The 18,289-nt window shown below is 38.0% G+C and overlaps 1 protein-coding gene across 10 annotated transcripts in view; it reads right to left on the reverse strand.

Annotated features, from left to right (window-relative positions):
- LOC114659297 (tumor protein D54-like) overlaps window positions 1–18,289 on the reverse strand; it is a 77,783-nt gene that overhangs the window by 33,160 nt on the left and 26,334 nt on the right. For 5 of the 10 annotated variants that reach the window (XM_051932875.1, XM_051932873.1, XM_051932874.1 and 2 more), the window contains exons 3-4: window positions 12,300–12,448; window positions 11,658–11,717 (exon numbers count right to left, since the gene is read on the reverse strand). In XM_051932875.1, the coding sequence (XP_051788835.1) occupies window positions 11,658–11,717; window positions 12,300–12,448 (209 nt within the window). The remainder of the gene's footprint in view (window positions 1–11,657; window positions 11,718–12,299; window positions 12,449–18,289) is intronic. The other 5 variants (XM_051932876.1, XM_051932877.1, XM_051932878.1 and 2 more) reach the window with 1 other exon arrangement.

Consider the following 18,289-nt stretch of genomic DNA (forward strand, 5'->3'; position numbering starts at 1 on the left):
TTAACACAATTTGTTATTATTATTTTGAAAGTCTGTAATTATCTTGGAGCTACAGTGCATTATATGATGAACAGTGGGATCTGCATTCACATGCTCTGACTGTAATGAAAACAGAAGAGAGACATTTTGCTGAAACCTACATAGAACATTTTATCCATGTTGCACAGAAGTAGAATTTGTGAATTTCCCCTTGGGGATTAATAAAGTATCTATCTATCTGGAACGTTTCAAATAAAGTCAGCACACTTAGCACAGATAGTGCTAGAAATATGATTGCTGCTGCAAGACATCTGCCTTTTGAACACATCCCCTGCATCGCGTACAGTCTCCAGTGTTCCATCACAGCATGTCTGCAGAATAGTGTATTTGACGATATCCTGGCCAAATGCAGAAAAGTTGTAGGCTACTTTAAACACAGTCCAGCAAGTGCTGCAGAATTAGAATAACAACAAATTGAACATGGACAAAAGCAGGAGTCGCTTATACAAGACATTCCAACCAGATGGAATTAGACTCTGGACATGATAAAAAGCGTCTGCAGAAATTAACAGCCACTGAGGGATGTCTTCACAACACACAGCTGAAATGGACAAACTGCAGAGGTTGGAAACGCTACTGGAGTCCTGAAGGTATGTTTTACGTCACATATTTCTCCCTGTACTGTCTGATTGCGTGTGAGACAGAAATTGAGTGTCTGTATGTGTGTGTAAATATAGCATGAATATGTACAGGACATTTTTTGTGTGTATACAGGTAGTCCCCTACTTACGATGGTTAGATTTATGATTTTTCGAAGTCACTATGCCAATAGCAAGACGAGAATTTATATAAAATTGTGTAAAATATAAATTTTCAAATTGGCGTGGCAAGTGAACGTTTCTGTGGGCAGAGCGATTGAGCGATGCAGTACAATATGCTGCCGGAAACTCCCACTTTGTGAGATGCCTCAATCTCGCTAGTGATTGATAGAGACCAGTGATCTTCTTGTTACAGCACTTTTTGATATGCTTTTGCTAGAAGCAAAGTTAGCTTTGTTGATTTGACCTTGATGCCCTGTGCATGCATGAGTAGCAAAGAGCAAACAGCTTCTAAAATGGCATGTGGAGAGATACCAAAGTGAATGCTCAAAGCAAAATAATCCGTGGTGACTTTTTCCATATTATCACTGAATCAGACTCTGAATTGTCGTACTCCGATTTTGATGCAAGTGATCTGGAGATGTAGATCGAAAACGAAAGTGAGGGACCAGCATCAGCTGATCGGTCCCCAGCTGATCGTGGTGCTGAACACATTCATGTAGCCGATGCACCTAAAGCAACGTTCACCTGGGAGGACAGACACTTACAATGACAGGAGGTACAAACCATATTGTGTCTCACTGCAACTGCCACCCCCACGCACCGGTCTCATAAAGACAGCCAGGCAGCCAGCCTACCGTGCATTCCTGCTGGCTGTCGAGCCGCCCCCTGCGCAGCCGCTGCTGCTGCAAACTGCAAACACGTGCCGACAGTAGGCACAACAGGCAGCAACAGACGTTTTATTTCGATTTATGTGTGAAACTATTGCTTTGTGCACTTTTCAGAAAACAGTGTTTTGGAAAAAATATTAGCCCTCAAAGAGTTGTTACTGAACAAAGACTGTTTATGCTGCTTCCTGATAAAAGAAAATGTTTCTGCTGGTATCTGTTCAGATAAAAAAGAAAACTGATTTAGAAATGTTAACTTGCTGTTGCTCAGAAGGTACCTGTTATAATGTTATGATCGTGGCTCTGGACTTGGAGGGTAACTTGTTATATATACTGTATATTATATCTACACACACAATACATACACACAATACATACACACATACATACATACACACATACATACATACATACATAAAAATATAAAGGAGGATTCAAAACTGACAAAAGTCCACTAGCCTAAGGCAAAAAGATTTCATGTCAATCTAGTAATACAGTTTTGCATTTTATCAATGAAAATTCTTCAAATATCCCAGTGCTACTAGTACAAGGCCCTTTGCAGGAATCTGTTTCCATGGAGCACGTGCAGTGAACATGCACAGCAAAGCAGCATCCAGGACAAATAATAAGCTTGTGTGGTTGTTCACTTTATCTTATTTAATACAGAGTTAACTACTTTGTAGCTCCTTTGGTTGCAAAACCTGGCATGTGAAATGTCTCATTATTTTTAAGAAGAAAAAAAAAAAAAGCCAAAAGGCAAGTTTTTTTTTTTTTTGCTCTGTTTTAAAATTACAGATCCGTGATAACATTAGATCTCAATAATGGGTATATCATTACATTCTATTAATAGGAACTTTAAGGTTATCAGCCAAAAATTCAAAACTAGTAAGTGACATCAGATCTTAGGAATCTAAAGTCAAAAACAGGCTTTATGTATGAGATCAATAGGCTGCTGATGGACTGATTTGGCCAGGTATTTCAAAACACAGGAATCAGAAAAGTGATTCATAAAATAACCACATTTGTAGCTACCTAGAATTTCTGATTAAGAAATTGATTTAACATATGTACCAAACTGAAATGAAATGCAATTCTTAGTGATGGTTCTCTCTTAATATCTCTCAAAGTTTTCTTAAATATTATTTAAAACACACACAATTGATTACTCTTTCTTGAATGTAGAGAGTGCAAATAAAAAATACAAAGAACTAAAGCATTTTACTTGTTAGGGTTCTCTAATTCATGTTCAATATTGGTAGAAACTATACTGGTTTGCAATAATGAAGTCTCAGGAGAAATTCACCCCAGATAACTGGAGGAAGGTTTAGGAAAGTGTCCTTCTGCTCCTATCAGCCATTGATAAAATATTCTTATCAATATGAGGAAAGCATATTAATTCAATTTCAAATTTTATACTACACACATTTGTCACACACCAAAACTCTAATTGTGACAGATGTCATCAGGCACCTGCCTTGCTCAGCCTCCCAAATCAGACCACACACTTAAGGGATCTTTGCCTACTTGTCAGATGCTATTAGAATTGCTATTACTCCTAATCCACTAACAATAATATACAGAGTATTAACAGATGGGATAATACTGCATAATTAAAAATCTATTGTGATATTTTATAGTATATTTTTGAGGAACAGCTACGTATCTGTTAGGTTATCATAGCCATCCAGATGGATAGGTGAAAGGTGTTGAAGCTTAATATGAAATGTAAGTTTACTCACTATCCGTAGTTGTTCTGTACATACTTATTGTAAACTAATCATATAACAAAAATAAAGGGGTGAAAGAGTAACCATATGGGTTTAATACACTATTCAATATTACAAACAAACAAGTCCCACAATTACATGCTCACTATTAGTGATGAGTGAACTCCGTGGAGAACAGTTTCCCGCGAGTTTGGCAAAATAGCTGAAATGTTTGGGAACTTCATCGAACATGGAGAAATGCATCTCACAACTATGCTGGAGCATTGTTACCTAAAACATAACATGAGCTATGAGGCAGTAGTGCTATTCACTGCACCACTGTGCTTCAAGCAACAAAAGAGCCAGATGAAACAGTAACCACAACTAGAAATGAATAAAAATAAATATCACAGCATTCACAAAGATTGACTATTCAGGACACTGACTGGCTGTGCCAAGCTGCATTTTTTGAAGTCACACAGATAGCACATCTTTTTTTGTTTGAGCTACCTATACAGATGCTTTACACTTTTTTTTCCCATCAAGAAGAGAGAAACACCTTATGAATAGTGAAACATCTTTTGTTATTATTTCATCACAGAGTCCTGTGTTTTCTGACTCTGGGACGGGAAAGTCTTATTTGAGATTTGTTTTGACTAGGCATTCAGTCGGCATACAATTAGACACAAGGCATGTTGGCAAGCGCATCAGCACACAAGGATTGGCGTTATATATTTAGCGGCAGTGCTCATGATATTCTGATCATGGTTACTTAAATGTACCCCTCATATGAAAATACTGCAACAAAAACGCATGAGAAGGTCAAATCTGGTTGGAGTACTGATCGGGTAGTGACATAAAATGTGATGTGGAGGTGTATGCTTAACAGTAAATTCTGCGCGTATGCAATCCAGTCAAGACAGTCCATCCAACATGGCTGATAAAGCTCTGTGATTGTAACACTGGCCTCACAAAGCATCATGGAGCACTGGGGGGAAAAAAGTTAATCTAAATCAGCCACACAGCAACTTTCCAGTAAAATATATGAAAAGCAAGGTTACCGGTGAACAAAGAATATGTACTGCAAAACACACTTTGGGGAATTTCCCCAATCAACACTACTTACTACCTATCATATGAAGTTCCACGTAAGAATAGTTGTTACATGCGGATCCAAAGGAAGTAAAACAATGAGGCTATGTACAAATGCATTGCTGCATGTAATTGTATCCCAAAAAAAACTTGATGAAAGTTTTACAATGTCCATAATCTAGCATAAACGAATATATCACACATTCCAAGGCAATAGTCAAGAAAACAATGCTGAGCGAACAAGATGACCCAACAAGCAATCATATGCTCACTGCCCATCCATCATATTGGTAAGATACACACCGAAACCCACCCAAATTTAAATATATTATTAATGGCTATTGAAAGTTAAGCAACAGCAAATTACCACTGGCAGACTGTTACTTTGTTAAGCCCAAATAATGTTAGTGCAAGCTTTTTTACATGTAGGCTCATTGATACTTAATAAAGCCTATGTCGATACCCCAAATCATTTTGTTCCTTTTCATCATTTTTTTGTATAAAAAGATACACTTTAATAAACTTAAACTACTCCTTGGAACCCAAAGAAGCATTTGCAATCCATACCTTACTTATACATGGTATTATTATTCATGGTTGTGACAATCTTTCTAATCAGAATGCCAAAATGCATTTTTTCATAAATTTTAGTAACTCAAATTTTGTTTTCATAAAAAATACAGGAAGACAGGAAGTTCAGGTATCGGCATAAATGCATGTCTCTTATATAATGAGCCTACATGACAAAAGGGTGAGCTTCCCCTTTAACTGCCACAAATTAAAATTAGAATATAAAGGAGAGGAAAAAAGTCAAAATTAAGTTTAATTCAATGTCAAGTATGCTTGTTTATTATTAAACTGTAAGGTTACATCAATCCTCTAATTCTGGGTTTTATTTAATGTGGAGCAAGACCTGAATCATGGACCATTAGCAAATGTCCTAATATTTAAGATTACTTGCCCTACAGTTTAAACTGTAGTGGAAACAATTTTCAGTTTTATGAAAAGGAATTATGGCTAATTCCATCAAAGTAACATTTTGTTAAGCTTTAGCTTTCTCTGGAGAGAGCTTCTGAAATGAAGACTCACCTCTTACTTTCACGCATTGCTCAAGAGTCCTGTCTTTAATTCAAAAGCTTGTCGCCCCTGTGAACCTGTTTCCTCTATGTGCACTACTTTGATTTCCCAAAAGATTTTTTTAACAATATTTTACCAAAAATTTGTACCTTGCACATTCTGTGACTTGACATGTGACTTATGCAATGTGAGTAAAATAAGATTTTTTTCATTACCGTTTTGATATTGTTTGCTGTAGTCCAGCATCAGCCTCTGTAGACTCAGATCCTACTGGAAGGTTAAACAGCACTAATAAAATACATGGGTTAAGTAAGATATTATTGGATGGAGTATTCTTTTAAAAATGGTACGTGCACTAAATAAATAGCTTTGGAAGCCAACAGGTTCAGCTTTTACTTGTGAACTGAGCCAAATGTCTTAATTCATTGAAAAAAGAGTTGGCACATCAAACCCAAAGCTTTCTTTTTCACTTTTGCAGTTGTCTGCCTGTATAAACTTCAATAACTACAACATTTTCAGGCGAACTAGTTTCATAACTAGTCTGACAGAATTTCTCACAACTTATACAAGGATAGTAAGGAACACAAGGGTGGAGGGTGGGTAAAATTTAGACTTTTTTGCATTACATCTTTGTTTAAAACTAAAGCATCTCTGCTCAGTACTGATGTTTAACATATGAACTTTGACAAGTCCATCTAAATTCAGATAACAAGGCACTTTGCAGAGCTTATTTGCATAAGGCAGGATAGATCTGCTGCAGAACAACAAGTAAGGTCTCTTTAACACTAGAATTACCAGAGTCTACGAAAAAACTCGTAGATCCAGCCCACCTTAAAACCGTTCTCACCTCTCCTTTGTCTTCTAAATGTGCCGATTAACACGAACAGCTAGCAGCCGGCTATTCCATCCCCCACCGCCGCAGAACGTTCACTAAGTTTTCCCAGCTCATGCCTTGTTTGATTATCTGGGAGCGACTGCACTGCTGGAGTTTGAGTGGAAATAATAGGTCGCTATTTGGAACACACGCATTTCACGTGTGTTCCGATTCTACAGTAATCTGTGTAAACACATTTTTAAAACAGAAACGTTTTTCATATTTTACTAGTAAATGACAAAATGTAGGCATAAACTATATAATGTATGAAGCCTGAAGTCCAAAGATCAAGTAAACACTTTCACAAAAGGTTCAAGGATCAAGCAACATCTTCCGTGGCATAGCGGTAAGATTTGTGGACTTGTAATTAAGAGTCCCCGGTTCGATCCCCACTCACTCCTATATTTACCATTTTCAGTAGTGAGCTCCTCTTTTTGTTAATGTTATACAGTACACACATACATTTGGTTTGCATCTGCATTTATAGGACTTGTAAAAGTTACCGTTTTTTTTTTGTTTTTTTTTACTTTTATTCTCTCTAAATCACGACCACGATACATACTACCGCCCTCCCTCCCCCCCAACCAGGGATCTGACGCTGTTATTTTTTATTTGAAACGGAATAACTGGAAATGTGAGTGGTGTTTTGAAACAATGGAACTGGACATTCTCTTATCTGAAAGATATAAAAGCTGACACACAAACGCTGGCGAATCTGCCTCACTGTCACATGATTTTTTTTTTATTCAGTTTTATTGAGTGTTCCTGCACATGCTGAATTAGTGTGCACTTTTTGGTGTATGATGTCAAAAAAAAAAAAAAAAACCACAAACGTAGGTATATATGATATTTGGAATTATTTGTTTTATGACCTGTATAGTACATTTCGGAAATCTTTGTGGCACGGATGCAACATTATTCATATTATTCATATTCATTCGCATAACATCTTGCGGTTTGTAATCAGTGACTGCGTGTTTTTTTTCCCCGATCTTGCCAGTTCCCACATGTTGCTTGCTGTACGCTGTTTCTTTTGTACTCCAGGACATGCAGAGGATAGAATAGTACAGAGCAGTAACTTCAGCGCTATATGCAATCATTAGATTCAAATGTTAACAGTTCACACACACACAAGGATAGTCTTTCCTACATTTATAACGTGTGTACCTGTTACAATATACACGCTTCTCTCTATACTGTGGTTCCTATTGCACACCTGAAAGAAAGAGACAATACATGTGAAAACATCATCGCACTAATGCAATGTTATTTGAAAACGAACAGCGTCAGATCGGGTGTGGATTTATGTTGGCGCTATTACTGAAAGAAAAAAAGATCAACATGTGCGTTGATCCTGCAGCACTGAATAAGCTCACGCGCTGTAACATCACCCCCCCCATCTGAAAACAGCGCAAGTACAGACGCAAACCAAGTGTGATCAAGAGTCACCGGTTCGATCCCCACTCACTCCTATATTTGCCGTTTTCAGTAGTAAGCTGCTCTTTTTGTTAATATTATACAGTACACTCATGCACTTGGTTTGCGTCTGTACTTGCGCTGTTACTTAGAGTCAGATCAGGGGGAGGTGGAGGTTGATGTTAGAGCGCGTGAGCTTATTCAGTGCTGCAGTATCAACGCACATGTTCATCTTTTTTTTCTTTCAGTAATAGCGCCAACATAACTCCACACTCGATCTGACGCTGTTAGTTTTCAAATAATATTGCATTAGTGCGATGATGTTTTCGCATATATTGTCTCTTTCTTTCAGGTGTGTAATAGGAACCACAGCATAGAGAGAAGCGTGTACATTGTAACAGGTATCCAACACACGTTGTAAATGTAGGAAAGACTATCCTTGCGTGTGTGTGAACTATTAACATTTGAATCTGATGATTGCATATAGCGCTGAAGTTACTGCTCTGTACTATTCTATCCTCTGCATGTCCTGGAGTACAAAAGAAACCATACAGCAACATGTGGGGACTGGCAAGATCGGGAAAAAAAACACGCGGTCACTGATTACAAACCGCAAGATGTTATGCGAATGAATATGAACAACATGAATAATGTTGCATCCGTGCCACAAAGTTTTCCAAAATGTACTATACAGGTCATAAAGCGAATAATTCCAAATATCATATATACCTACGTCTGTGTTTTTTTTGCTTTTTTGACATCATATACCATAAAGTGCACACTAATTCAGCATGAGCAGGAACACTCAATAAAACTGAATAAAAAAAAATCAAGTGACGGTGAGATACGAAGAAGGCAGATTCGCCAGCGTTTGTGTGTCAGCTTTTATATCCTCCAGATAAGAGAATGTCCAGTTCCATTGTTTCAAAACACCACTCACATCTCCAGTTATTCCGTTTCAAATAAAAAATAACAGCGTCAGATTCCTGGGGGAGGGGGAGGGCGTGATTTAGAGAGAAGTAAAAAAAAAAAAACGGTAATTTTTACAAGTCCTATAAATGCAGACGCAAACCAAATGTATGTGTGTACTGTATAATATTAACAAAAAGAGGAGCTCACTACTGAAAACGGCAAATATAGGAGTGAGTGGGGATCGAACCGGGTACTCTTGACTACAAGTCCACAAATCTCACCGCTACGCCACGAAAGATGACGCTTCATCCTTGAACCTTTTGTGAAAATGTTTACTTGATCTTTGGACTTCAGTCTTCATACATTATATAGTTTATGCCTACATTTTGTCATTTACTAGTAAAATATGAAAAACGTTTCTGTTTTAAAAATGTGTTTACACAGATTACTGTAGAAACTGAACACACATGAACTGCGTGTGTTCCAAATAGCAACCTATTATTTCCACTCAAACTCCAGCAGTGCAGTCGCTCCCAGATAATCAAACAAGGCATGAGCTGGGAAAACTTAGTGAACGTTCTGCGACGGTGGGGGATGGAATAACCGGCTGCTAGCTGCTCGTGTTAATCGGCACATTTAGAAGACAAAAGAGAGCTGAGAACGGTTTTAAGGAGGGCCGGATCTACGAGTTTTTTCGTAGACTCTGGTAATTCTAGTGTTAAAGATCAGAGGATTTTAGTTACCTTCTTGAAGAAAGAGCTCCCAGTCACTTTAATATGAAAAGTAAAGGTTTACACGCATTTACTGACAAATACATTGTCTTACCAAGCAATCATAATCACTGTAAATTACAGTGGTAAGTCTATATGCCATAGAAAGCCGAACCTCTGCTCTTTAAAAAGCTGACAGCCTGGGCATTAAAAAAAAAAAAAAAAAATCACATCAAATAATGACCAAACAATTTAATTAAAAAAACCGAAACAGACACCTGAATATGGGCGATTGCTTGAAACAAACTATTTTGGGTACAGAGTGGGAAAAAAAACATTGTGCAAGCTTAGAATAGGCAGTACAGTGGCCTTTATGACAGGCTGTGAAGATAATGGGGAAACATAGAAAAACAAGTGAGACAGCAGGTAAACTAATGTCTTTAAAATAATCATTAAAAATCTGCCTAATGTTCTGCACCAGAGACTGTGAATGCAGACAAAACACTGGCCTAGTATATCGGCAACTCCGAACCAAATTTAAATTCCACTAATATTCACACCCCACTCTAAAATATTTTGGGACCAACCATACATTTTTATAATTAACTTGGTTTCTTCACAGTATATGAAAGCTATACTAACCCAGAAATCAATACCTTTAATGAGGTCTTGATAATAATTTGGCCACCTGATTAAAATCTTTGATTTGGTGCAAGCAAATAGTATTTACAAAACAATTGCTCTTGACATTATTTTTAATGTGGTTATTAAACAACTTTGAAACCTTAAACCGTAACAAGGAAGTTGATCTATACATGTTTTTAACAACTACATTTGAAAGAAAAGAAAAAAAAAAACAGAGCATTGCAGATTTACAATTTCCCTTTTGTGGGAAATTACACAATTTCCAGTAGAAAAGCATAGTGGATATAACTGATTGCTTCAGACAAAGTTATTACCATTAGCATTTAAACACAATAAAACAGGACTCAACCAACGAATGAGGGGGAGAGGTGTGTTTTCAATTCAAAAAGCAACTCCCATAAGAATCTGTTTCTCGTTTATGACTTGATCTATTTAATCTGGAAGTAACTATTTAACTATGGGTCTTGATGCATGCTCAATAATACAGGTAAGGAAATTCTAGAAAGTTGATTCTGTTCATCTGGACATAGTTTATTTTCTGTGGGATATACGTTACATCACTCATCCAAGTGACTTCCTCAGTCTGTTGACCGCAGGATTCTCCAACCTTATAAACAGTACCTTTGCATAATGACCGAAACTAGCACCATTGACTAACAATGGGCCGTGTGATCAATGATATGCAAATTGTCCATTGATCAATGGCCATGAGTACCATTCAGAGAGTTGGGGAATGGCTGCAATCACAGCATTGTAAGATGGTGAAAGATGTACCCTTAGGCCCCCTCCTTGGTTCAGAGAATGTCGTTCCTTTTTCACGTAAATGGCCTCCTTGACTCCTCACTCTAACCAGCGTTCCTCCCTGTCCAGGATGTGCACATCTTCATCACTGAAAGAGTGACCACTATCCTGTAGATGTAAATAGACTGCGGAGTCCTGGTCTGACGAGGTAGCTCTCCTGTGTTGTGCCATCTGCTTCGCCAGTGCTTGTTAGTCAATGGTGCTAGTTTTGGCCATTATGCAAAGGTACAGTTTATAAGGTTGGAGAAACCTGCAGTCAACTGAGACTGAGGAAGTCACTTGGATGAATGATGTAATGTATCTCCCTCAGAAAATAAACTATGTCTAGATGAACAGAATCAACTTTCTAGTATTTAACTATGTTTTAGCAACAAAAAAAAAAAAAAGCATGCATTTTGCATGTTACAAGCTTAGGCCCAGATAACTGACTTGTGGATTATGTGACATGAGTGATGTGAGATTTTGCTTTTTTCCCCCCTGGATGTTTTCCTCATTGTTTGCACTGGTCAACATAGAGTCCCATTCTGACTGAAACATTCTGACGTCCTATCTCCATGAAAAGATAAGGTTACATTTTTTCTCATCCATCACTAAAATTATATAGTGTTAGGAACATATAAACAAAATAATCAGTTTTGAGTGGAGTACTCCCTTAAGAAAGGTGATCTCAGACTGGAAAATATTAAGTAGAAGTGATCTGGATCCATTTTCATCTGATCAAACATCATTTGCACATTTTATCATCTTTCTATTCCCCAATAAGACTGTTGAAGTGTCATTCATCACTACTTATTACCAATACTTGTCACATGCTCATAGCCTGCCATCAACAAACAAAACCAATCTAAACAGAATGTTTACAGTCTGCTCCATGAAACAGGTCTTGCTTTATATTGAAAATGCCCTTGATTAGAACAGAAGCAGAAAAGAGAAAAAACTAAATTGTTCAGGTAACTCACAAATCAGAACTGGTAACTTTGTCATTCCACTCCCCAAGTTTTTCACCGGTTTTCACATAGCTAAAAATAGAGGTCTTGTCAAAGAGTATAGTTTAAACAAACTGCAAGCATTTATAAAACATTGTAATTTAATTTGTCTTTTGGCTATAGTGAAGCTACTTTGGAGGAAAGGATGAAGAAATTAAGTCAACTCTTCTGGTAAACTGATTTTATCAAATTATAAAGCAGCAAGACAAATGGAATGTATAAGAAAACTCCTAACATATTAATAATTTGTGAAAGTTGTATGACAAAAGTAAAATGTAAACAAAAACACCATCACCAACACATTTAATGTTTTTCAGTTTAAAAAAAAAAAACTCAACCTACTGGATAAGCCCCATAAAGCACCAAAACTGCCTATATCCACAATCATTTGGTAAAGGTTTGTTTGCTACTATTAAACACTACAAACAAAATAGACACTTTCACATGAGAACAAACATCTGATACTTTTTATTAAAACTATCGCAGTAATAAACTGTAGGTCATGCTAAATGAAAATTTCAATCACCACATTTCTTACTACAGAAAAAATAAATTAAAATCAACAACTGACACCATCTATGCCCAATCTATTTTAACCATAAAAATTGCTCTTACGCAGAGGATGTCTGTACATCTTGCCAACTTTTAGTGAGGTTTTGCTTCAGCTCATTCAGTGGAGTTAGCCCCAGTTTTCTTTTGATCTCACTAGCATGTCTCTCTTTGGCAGCAAGAACCTGACGCAAGGTAGTGATCTCTTCTTCTACCTGTAAAACAGAACATAATAGTAAGTTAAGCAAACACCTTAAATAAAATTTAAAAAAAAACAAACAAACAGGGGTTGAGTATATGTCATGTGAAGCACAAACAAATACCAGGCATGTAATTAATTTAAATGCATTAGGGAATCACTCTTCCATCTAATGTCACTGAATCACACCACACCGTCGTTCGCAGTTTAACATATGGAACTTTCCCTGTCATCCCCATTTTTTCGTGGGGGTTAAAGTGAGCTTTATGATTAAGGCAGCATGATTACAAATGGTGGCATGAGGAGGAATTATATACAGTGATCCCTCGCTATATCGCGCTTCGCCTTTCGCGGCTTCACTCCATCGCGGATTTTATATGTAAGCATATTTAAATATATATCGCGGATTTTTTGCTGGTTCGCAGATTTCTGCGGACAATGGGTCTTTTAATTTCTGGTACATGCTTCCTCAGTTGGTTTGCCCAGTTGATTTCATACAAGGGACGCTATTGGCAGATGGCTGAGAAGCTAGATTGCTTACTTTTCTTTCTCTCTCTCTTGCGCTGACAATCTGTGATCCTGACATAGGGGGTGTGAGCAGGGGGGCTGTTCGCACACCTAGACGATACGGACGCTCGTCTAAAAATGCTGAAAGATTATCTTCACGTTGGCTACTTTCTGTGCAGCTGCTTCGTGAAGCGACATGCAGCATGGTGCTTCACATACTTAAAAGCACGAAGGGCACGTATTAATTTTTTTATCTGTCTCTCTCTCTCTCTCTGCTCCTGACGGAGGGGGTGTGAGCTGCCGCCTTCAACAGCTTTGTGCCGCGGTGCTTCGCATACTTAAAAACAAACAGCCCTATTGATTTGTTTGCTCCTTTGAAGAGGAAGATATGTTTGCATTCTTTTAATTGTGAGACTGAACTGTCATCTCTGTCTTGTCATGGAGCACAGTTTAAACTTTTGAAAAAGAGACAAATGTTTGTATGCAGTGTTTGAATAAAGTTCCTGTCTCTCTACAACCTCCTGTGTTTCTGCGCAAATCTGTGACCCAAGCATGACAATATAAAAATAACCATATAAACATATGGTTTCTACTTCGCGGATTTTCTTATTTCGCGGGTGGCTCTGGAACGCAACCCCCGCGATGGAGGAGGGATTACTGTACCATGAAAAAGTCTCATGTCCTTGCAACTCAGCAACAACCACCTGTCACCCAAAAGTAGCCGAGAAACACTAGTGTAACTGTATGTGTGGGTGTGTGTGCCTAGCTCTATGGGGCCCTGTCCAAGGCTGTTTCTTGCCCTCTGCCCAAGGTTTCCAGAAAAGGCATTGTCCCCACCCCCATAATCTAGCACTGGAAGATGATAGAATGATAATGTACTTAGTTTATTCCATATATGAAATGCAAGAAAAAAACAACTGCAACAGAAGACAGAAGATAAATGAATTGTAGCACAAAAACCCCAACCTATTTTACAAAATTTAAGGTTTATCTGTGGCTAGTGATAAACAGAAATTGTTTTAATGACTGGCATGAAAAACAAATTGTTTTCTTACTGGTTCAAATGTATAGCATGTATGTAAAAAAATTTAAATGTAATTTTGTTTGCAATATTTGTTTTAAGTGATTGTTTAGGTGCAAAATAATGTTCCCAAAATGGGACATCATGCTTCCAAAAATGGAAGCAGTTTGTGCCAAACAGTGTAAGTTTACAAAGTCACAGGATAGTCTACAGTGATAGCTAACAAATTGGGGCACAAAAGTAAATTAATTCCAGGTTTGTGCATTATAAATTGTCTCGGTTGGGTTTTATATTTTTTTTTTTTTGAGAGCACAAATTTTTTGTGTCTTCTTCAGTTGATATTGGTATAATCATTTGATGACTTTCTTTTAAAAATTTGGACTGCTCTAATCACTACTCTTCAGCTCTTTTATTACATAAGCAGAATAATAGCCATTTATTTTTGGGTATGTGATTTAGTTGCAGTAATGGCAAAAACTCCTTAGTGCATAAGGGGTTAATTACAAGTTGAGAAAACAACTGATCACATGTGTAGAGTTAAAATATATTAATGCAAAAAATATAACAAGCGGCACTTTCCTTATGAATAAGCTGGCTCCAAGGAAAGGCTGTAAAGTTAAGTCTTTTGGATTTGAAAAACTGAACAAACTAATGTAAAAAGCAAAGATTGCAAAAAGGCAATAGCAATTAAAAGTGACAACCCATTCAATGTATTTCAGTACTTAAAACAAACAGCAGAATGGAACTAATGCGAGAAAGCACAAGACCAAGGCATGTTCCCCACTATAAATCTAGTTAGACAACATGTTTAACACTAGAATTACCAGAGCCTACGAAAAAGACTCGTAATTCGTCCCACCTTAAATTGCTTCGCACCTCTCCATCAGCGTCTTTTGTCCTGTAAATGTGTCAATAGGCAGCAAGCAGCCTGCTATCACATCCCCCCACCGCCGCACAGTTTTCTCAGCTCAAGTCTGTTTACCTGCATGTCAGTTGCTTAGAGTTGTATAGAGTGAGAAGTCAAGCAAAATGACAACTTTTATAAATACTATACGGTTATTTGGAACACATGCATTTCATGTGTGTTCTGTGTCTACAGCAATCTATATAAACACATTGTTAAAACAAACATTTTTTCATGTTTTAGTAATAATTGACAAAATGTAGACATGACATGTTTAATGTGTGAACCCTGAAGTCCAAATATCAAATACAGTGATCCCTCGCTATATCGCGCTTCGCCTTTCGCGGCTTCACTCCATCGCGGATTTTATATGTAAGCATATTTAAATATATATTGCGGATTTTTCGCTGTTTCGCGGGTTTCTGCGGACAATGGGTCTTTTAATTTCTGGTACATGCTTCCTCAGTTGGTTTGCCCAGTTGATTTCATACAAGGGACTCTATTGGCAGATAGCTGAGAAGCTACCCAACTTACTTTCTCTCTCTCTCGCGGACGTAGGGGGGTGTGAGCAGGGGGGCTGTTCGCACACCTAGACGATAGGGCGTTGCTACCTTCTGTGTGCAGCTGCTTCCTGAAGGACATGCTGCATGGTGCTTTGCATACTTAAAAGCTCGAAGGGCACGTATTGATTTTTGCTTGAAAAACAAACTCTCTCTCTCTTTGTCTGCTCCTGACGGAGGGGGTGTGAGCTGCCGCCTTCAACAGCTTTGTGCCGCGGTGCTTCGCATACTTAAAAGGCAAACAGCCATATTGACTTGTTTGCTTTTGTCTCTCTCTATTTCTGTGACATGATCTGCTCCTGACAAGCACTCCTTTGAAGAGGAAGATATGTTTGCATTCTTTTAATTGTGAGACGGAACTGTGATCTCTGTCTTGTCATGGAGCACAGTTTAAACTTTTGAAAAAGAGACAAATGTTTGTTTGCAGTGTTTGAATAACGTTCCTGTCTCTCTACAACCTCCTGTGTTTCTGCGCAAATCTGTGACCCAAGCATAACAATATAAAAATAACCATATAAACATATGGTTTCTACTTCGCGGATTTTCTTATTTCGCGGGTGGCTCTGGAACGCAACCCCCGCGATGGAGGAGGGATTACTGTAAATACTTTTCACAAAAGGTACAAATATAACAGAACAAGTGCACTTCTATTTAAGAATATAACTGCAGAAAAAGAACCCACTTTAGGGTGCAACATTCACACCCCTTTGATACGATCGCTTCGGTGGCGCAACGGTATCAACTGTTGACTGGTAATCCAAACTTCACAGGTTCGACCCTGAACAACTCCGTTTTGAGAAGTGAGCTGCTCTTATTCTTACTATCTTGGAATAAAAACAAACATTGGATTTGAGTCTGTAACAGCCTGTGTAAATTTATGATAGTTGCAAAGGTTAGCTTTGTTTTTTTTTTTATTCAGTTTTATTCTCTCAGTCGCGTTCACGATCCCCCCCACCCCCCCCCCCCCCCCCCCCCCCCCCCCCCCTGACACTGCTGTTTTCACATAAAGACGCGCTATAACAGAGGTGAACTCAGATGATGACAATGGTTCTACATCGGAGAAAGAATGCACGCCACATTTTTGCCGTCGCTGTACTTTGTATATGTACACGGGAAGCTCTGCAGTCTACTTGTGACTTTACGCTGTAGGAAGTAAATAAATCAGGATAAATAGGTAAATAACACTCGATCTGGCTCTTATATACAAAGTACAGCGACGGCAGTTTCCACCTGCAGCTATAGACTCTTCAGTACGCAAACGATTCTCCACGCTAGTGTTTAGATCTGGACAGTGTATGTGCCCAAAAAAGAAGTCTGACTGCATTCTCGTACAATTGCTTGCAAACTGAAGTGTTAGCGTGCACTTTTCGTGGCATTACACATGTATTTTTTGAGCATGCCTGTGTCGATCGAACACAGGGAGCTCTGCAGTCTACTTGTGACTTTATGCTGTAGGAAGTAAATTAATGAAAGTAAATAACATTCGATCTGGCTTTTATGTAAGTAACATATAAATGTTAATGTTTTGGGCACAAGCATGTGAAAAAAGAATTTCAGGGAATGTGAAGTGGAGGCACGGAAAAAACTTACTATTTCTTGGCTTAAGCAGTTGTATAAACAACAAAAGGAAGTTGATCGAGTGGCAGAAAAATACAGTAGTTCAAGTTTAGAAATTCTGTCAGTGCCCGGAGAAAAAAAAAAAAAAAAAAAAAAAAGTGGTCAGATAATCAAAGTCAACATAAAATGGTGAGTAGTAGCCCACCGTCTGAGTGTCATACAGAAGTGTAGAATATAGGGACACAGTGGAAAAAAAAAAGTTTACTTTAAACCAGGGGTGGGCAGAGTCATTCCTGGAGGGCCGCAGTGGCCGCGGGTTTTTGTTCCAACCCAGTTGCTTAATTAGAAAACAATCTTTGCCAATAATTACATTTCATGGCTTGTTAGTGCTTTAACTCTGCTATGTCAAGTCATTCTCATATCCTAGATTTTTTTTTTCCATTCTAAGGATATCATCCAAATACTTTGAAGTGTAAAACGGATGGGTAATTCTCAATCCTTCACTTTTTTCTCTTCTCTTTCTTTCCAAGTATTTAATGAAACCAAATAGTGCACGATAAATACGCACAGGTGTAAAGGGTAACAAGCAAAATGGATAACTGCTGGTTTCTTTTGTCATTAGCATCTTATTGCTAATAAGGAGCAATTAAAAACCGAGAATGCAGCTGTTTAAAGACTTAAATAAGCAATAAGGGTTCAAAATCTTAACGAGGGAGATAACTAAAATGAAGGAGAAGATGTTTCTAGAGCAATAAGTGCTTCTTATTAAGCAATTGGGTTGGAACAAAAACCTGCAGCCACTGCGGCCCTCCAGGAATGACTTTGCCCACCCCTGCTTTAAACTCATTATTTTGTCATTAAAGTGAACGTCGTAAACTTCATCATAAAATCAATGTTAATTTACTTGAGTTTTTTAGATCGCATCGTAACTAAAGTAGCACTTTAAATGCTTTTATTCTATGTGTTCTTCTATGTACTCTTATGTGTGTGAATCACTCACTACGTGCTTCTTAAACGGGCTCTCTCTTACGCCAACAGGACACAATACATTACATTCATGATGTCACAGCTCTCTGAACAGTTTAAATGCTAAGATGTATACTTGATATAATTTTCATGATGAAATGAATTAAAGCATGTATCAAACATGGGGGCATGGTGGCGCAATGGTAGCGATGAGCTGGTGCCCCATTCAGGGATTGTTCCTGCCTCCCTCAAGATGCTTGCTGGTATGTGCGTGACCCTCAATGAAATAATTTATTGCCGCAGTACTGTCTCTTTCAAACATACCAACCCCCAATTCCTGTC

The sequence above is a fragment of the Erpetoichthys calabaricus genome, chromosome 10, assembly GCF_900747795.2.
Source record: "Erpetoichthys calabaricus chromosome 10, fErpCal1.3, whole genome shotgun sequence".
NCBI classification, from domain to species: Eukaryota; Metazoa; Chordata; class Cladistia; order Polypteriformes; family Polypteridae; genus Erpetoichthys; species Erpetoichthys calabaricus.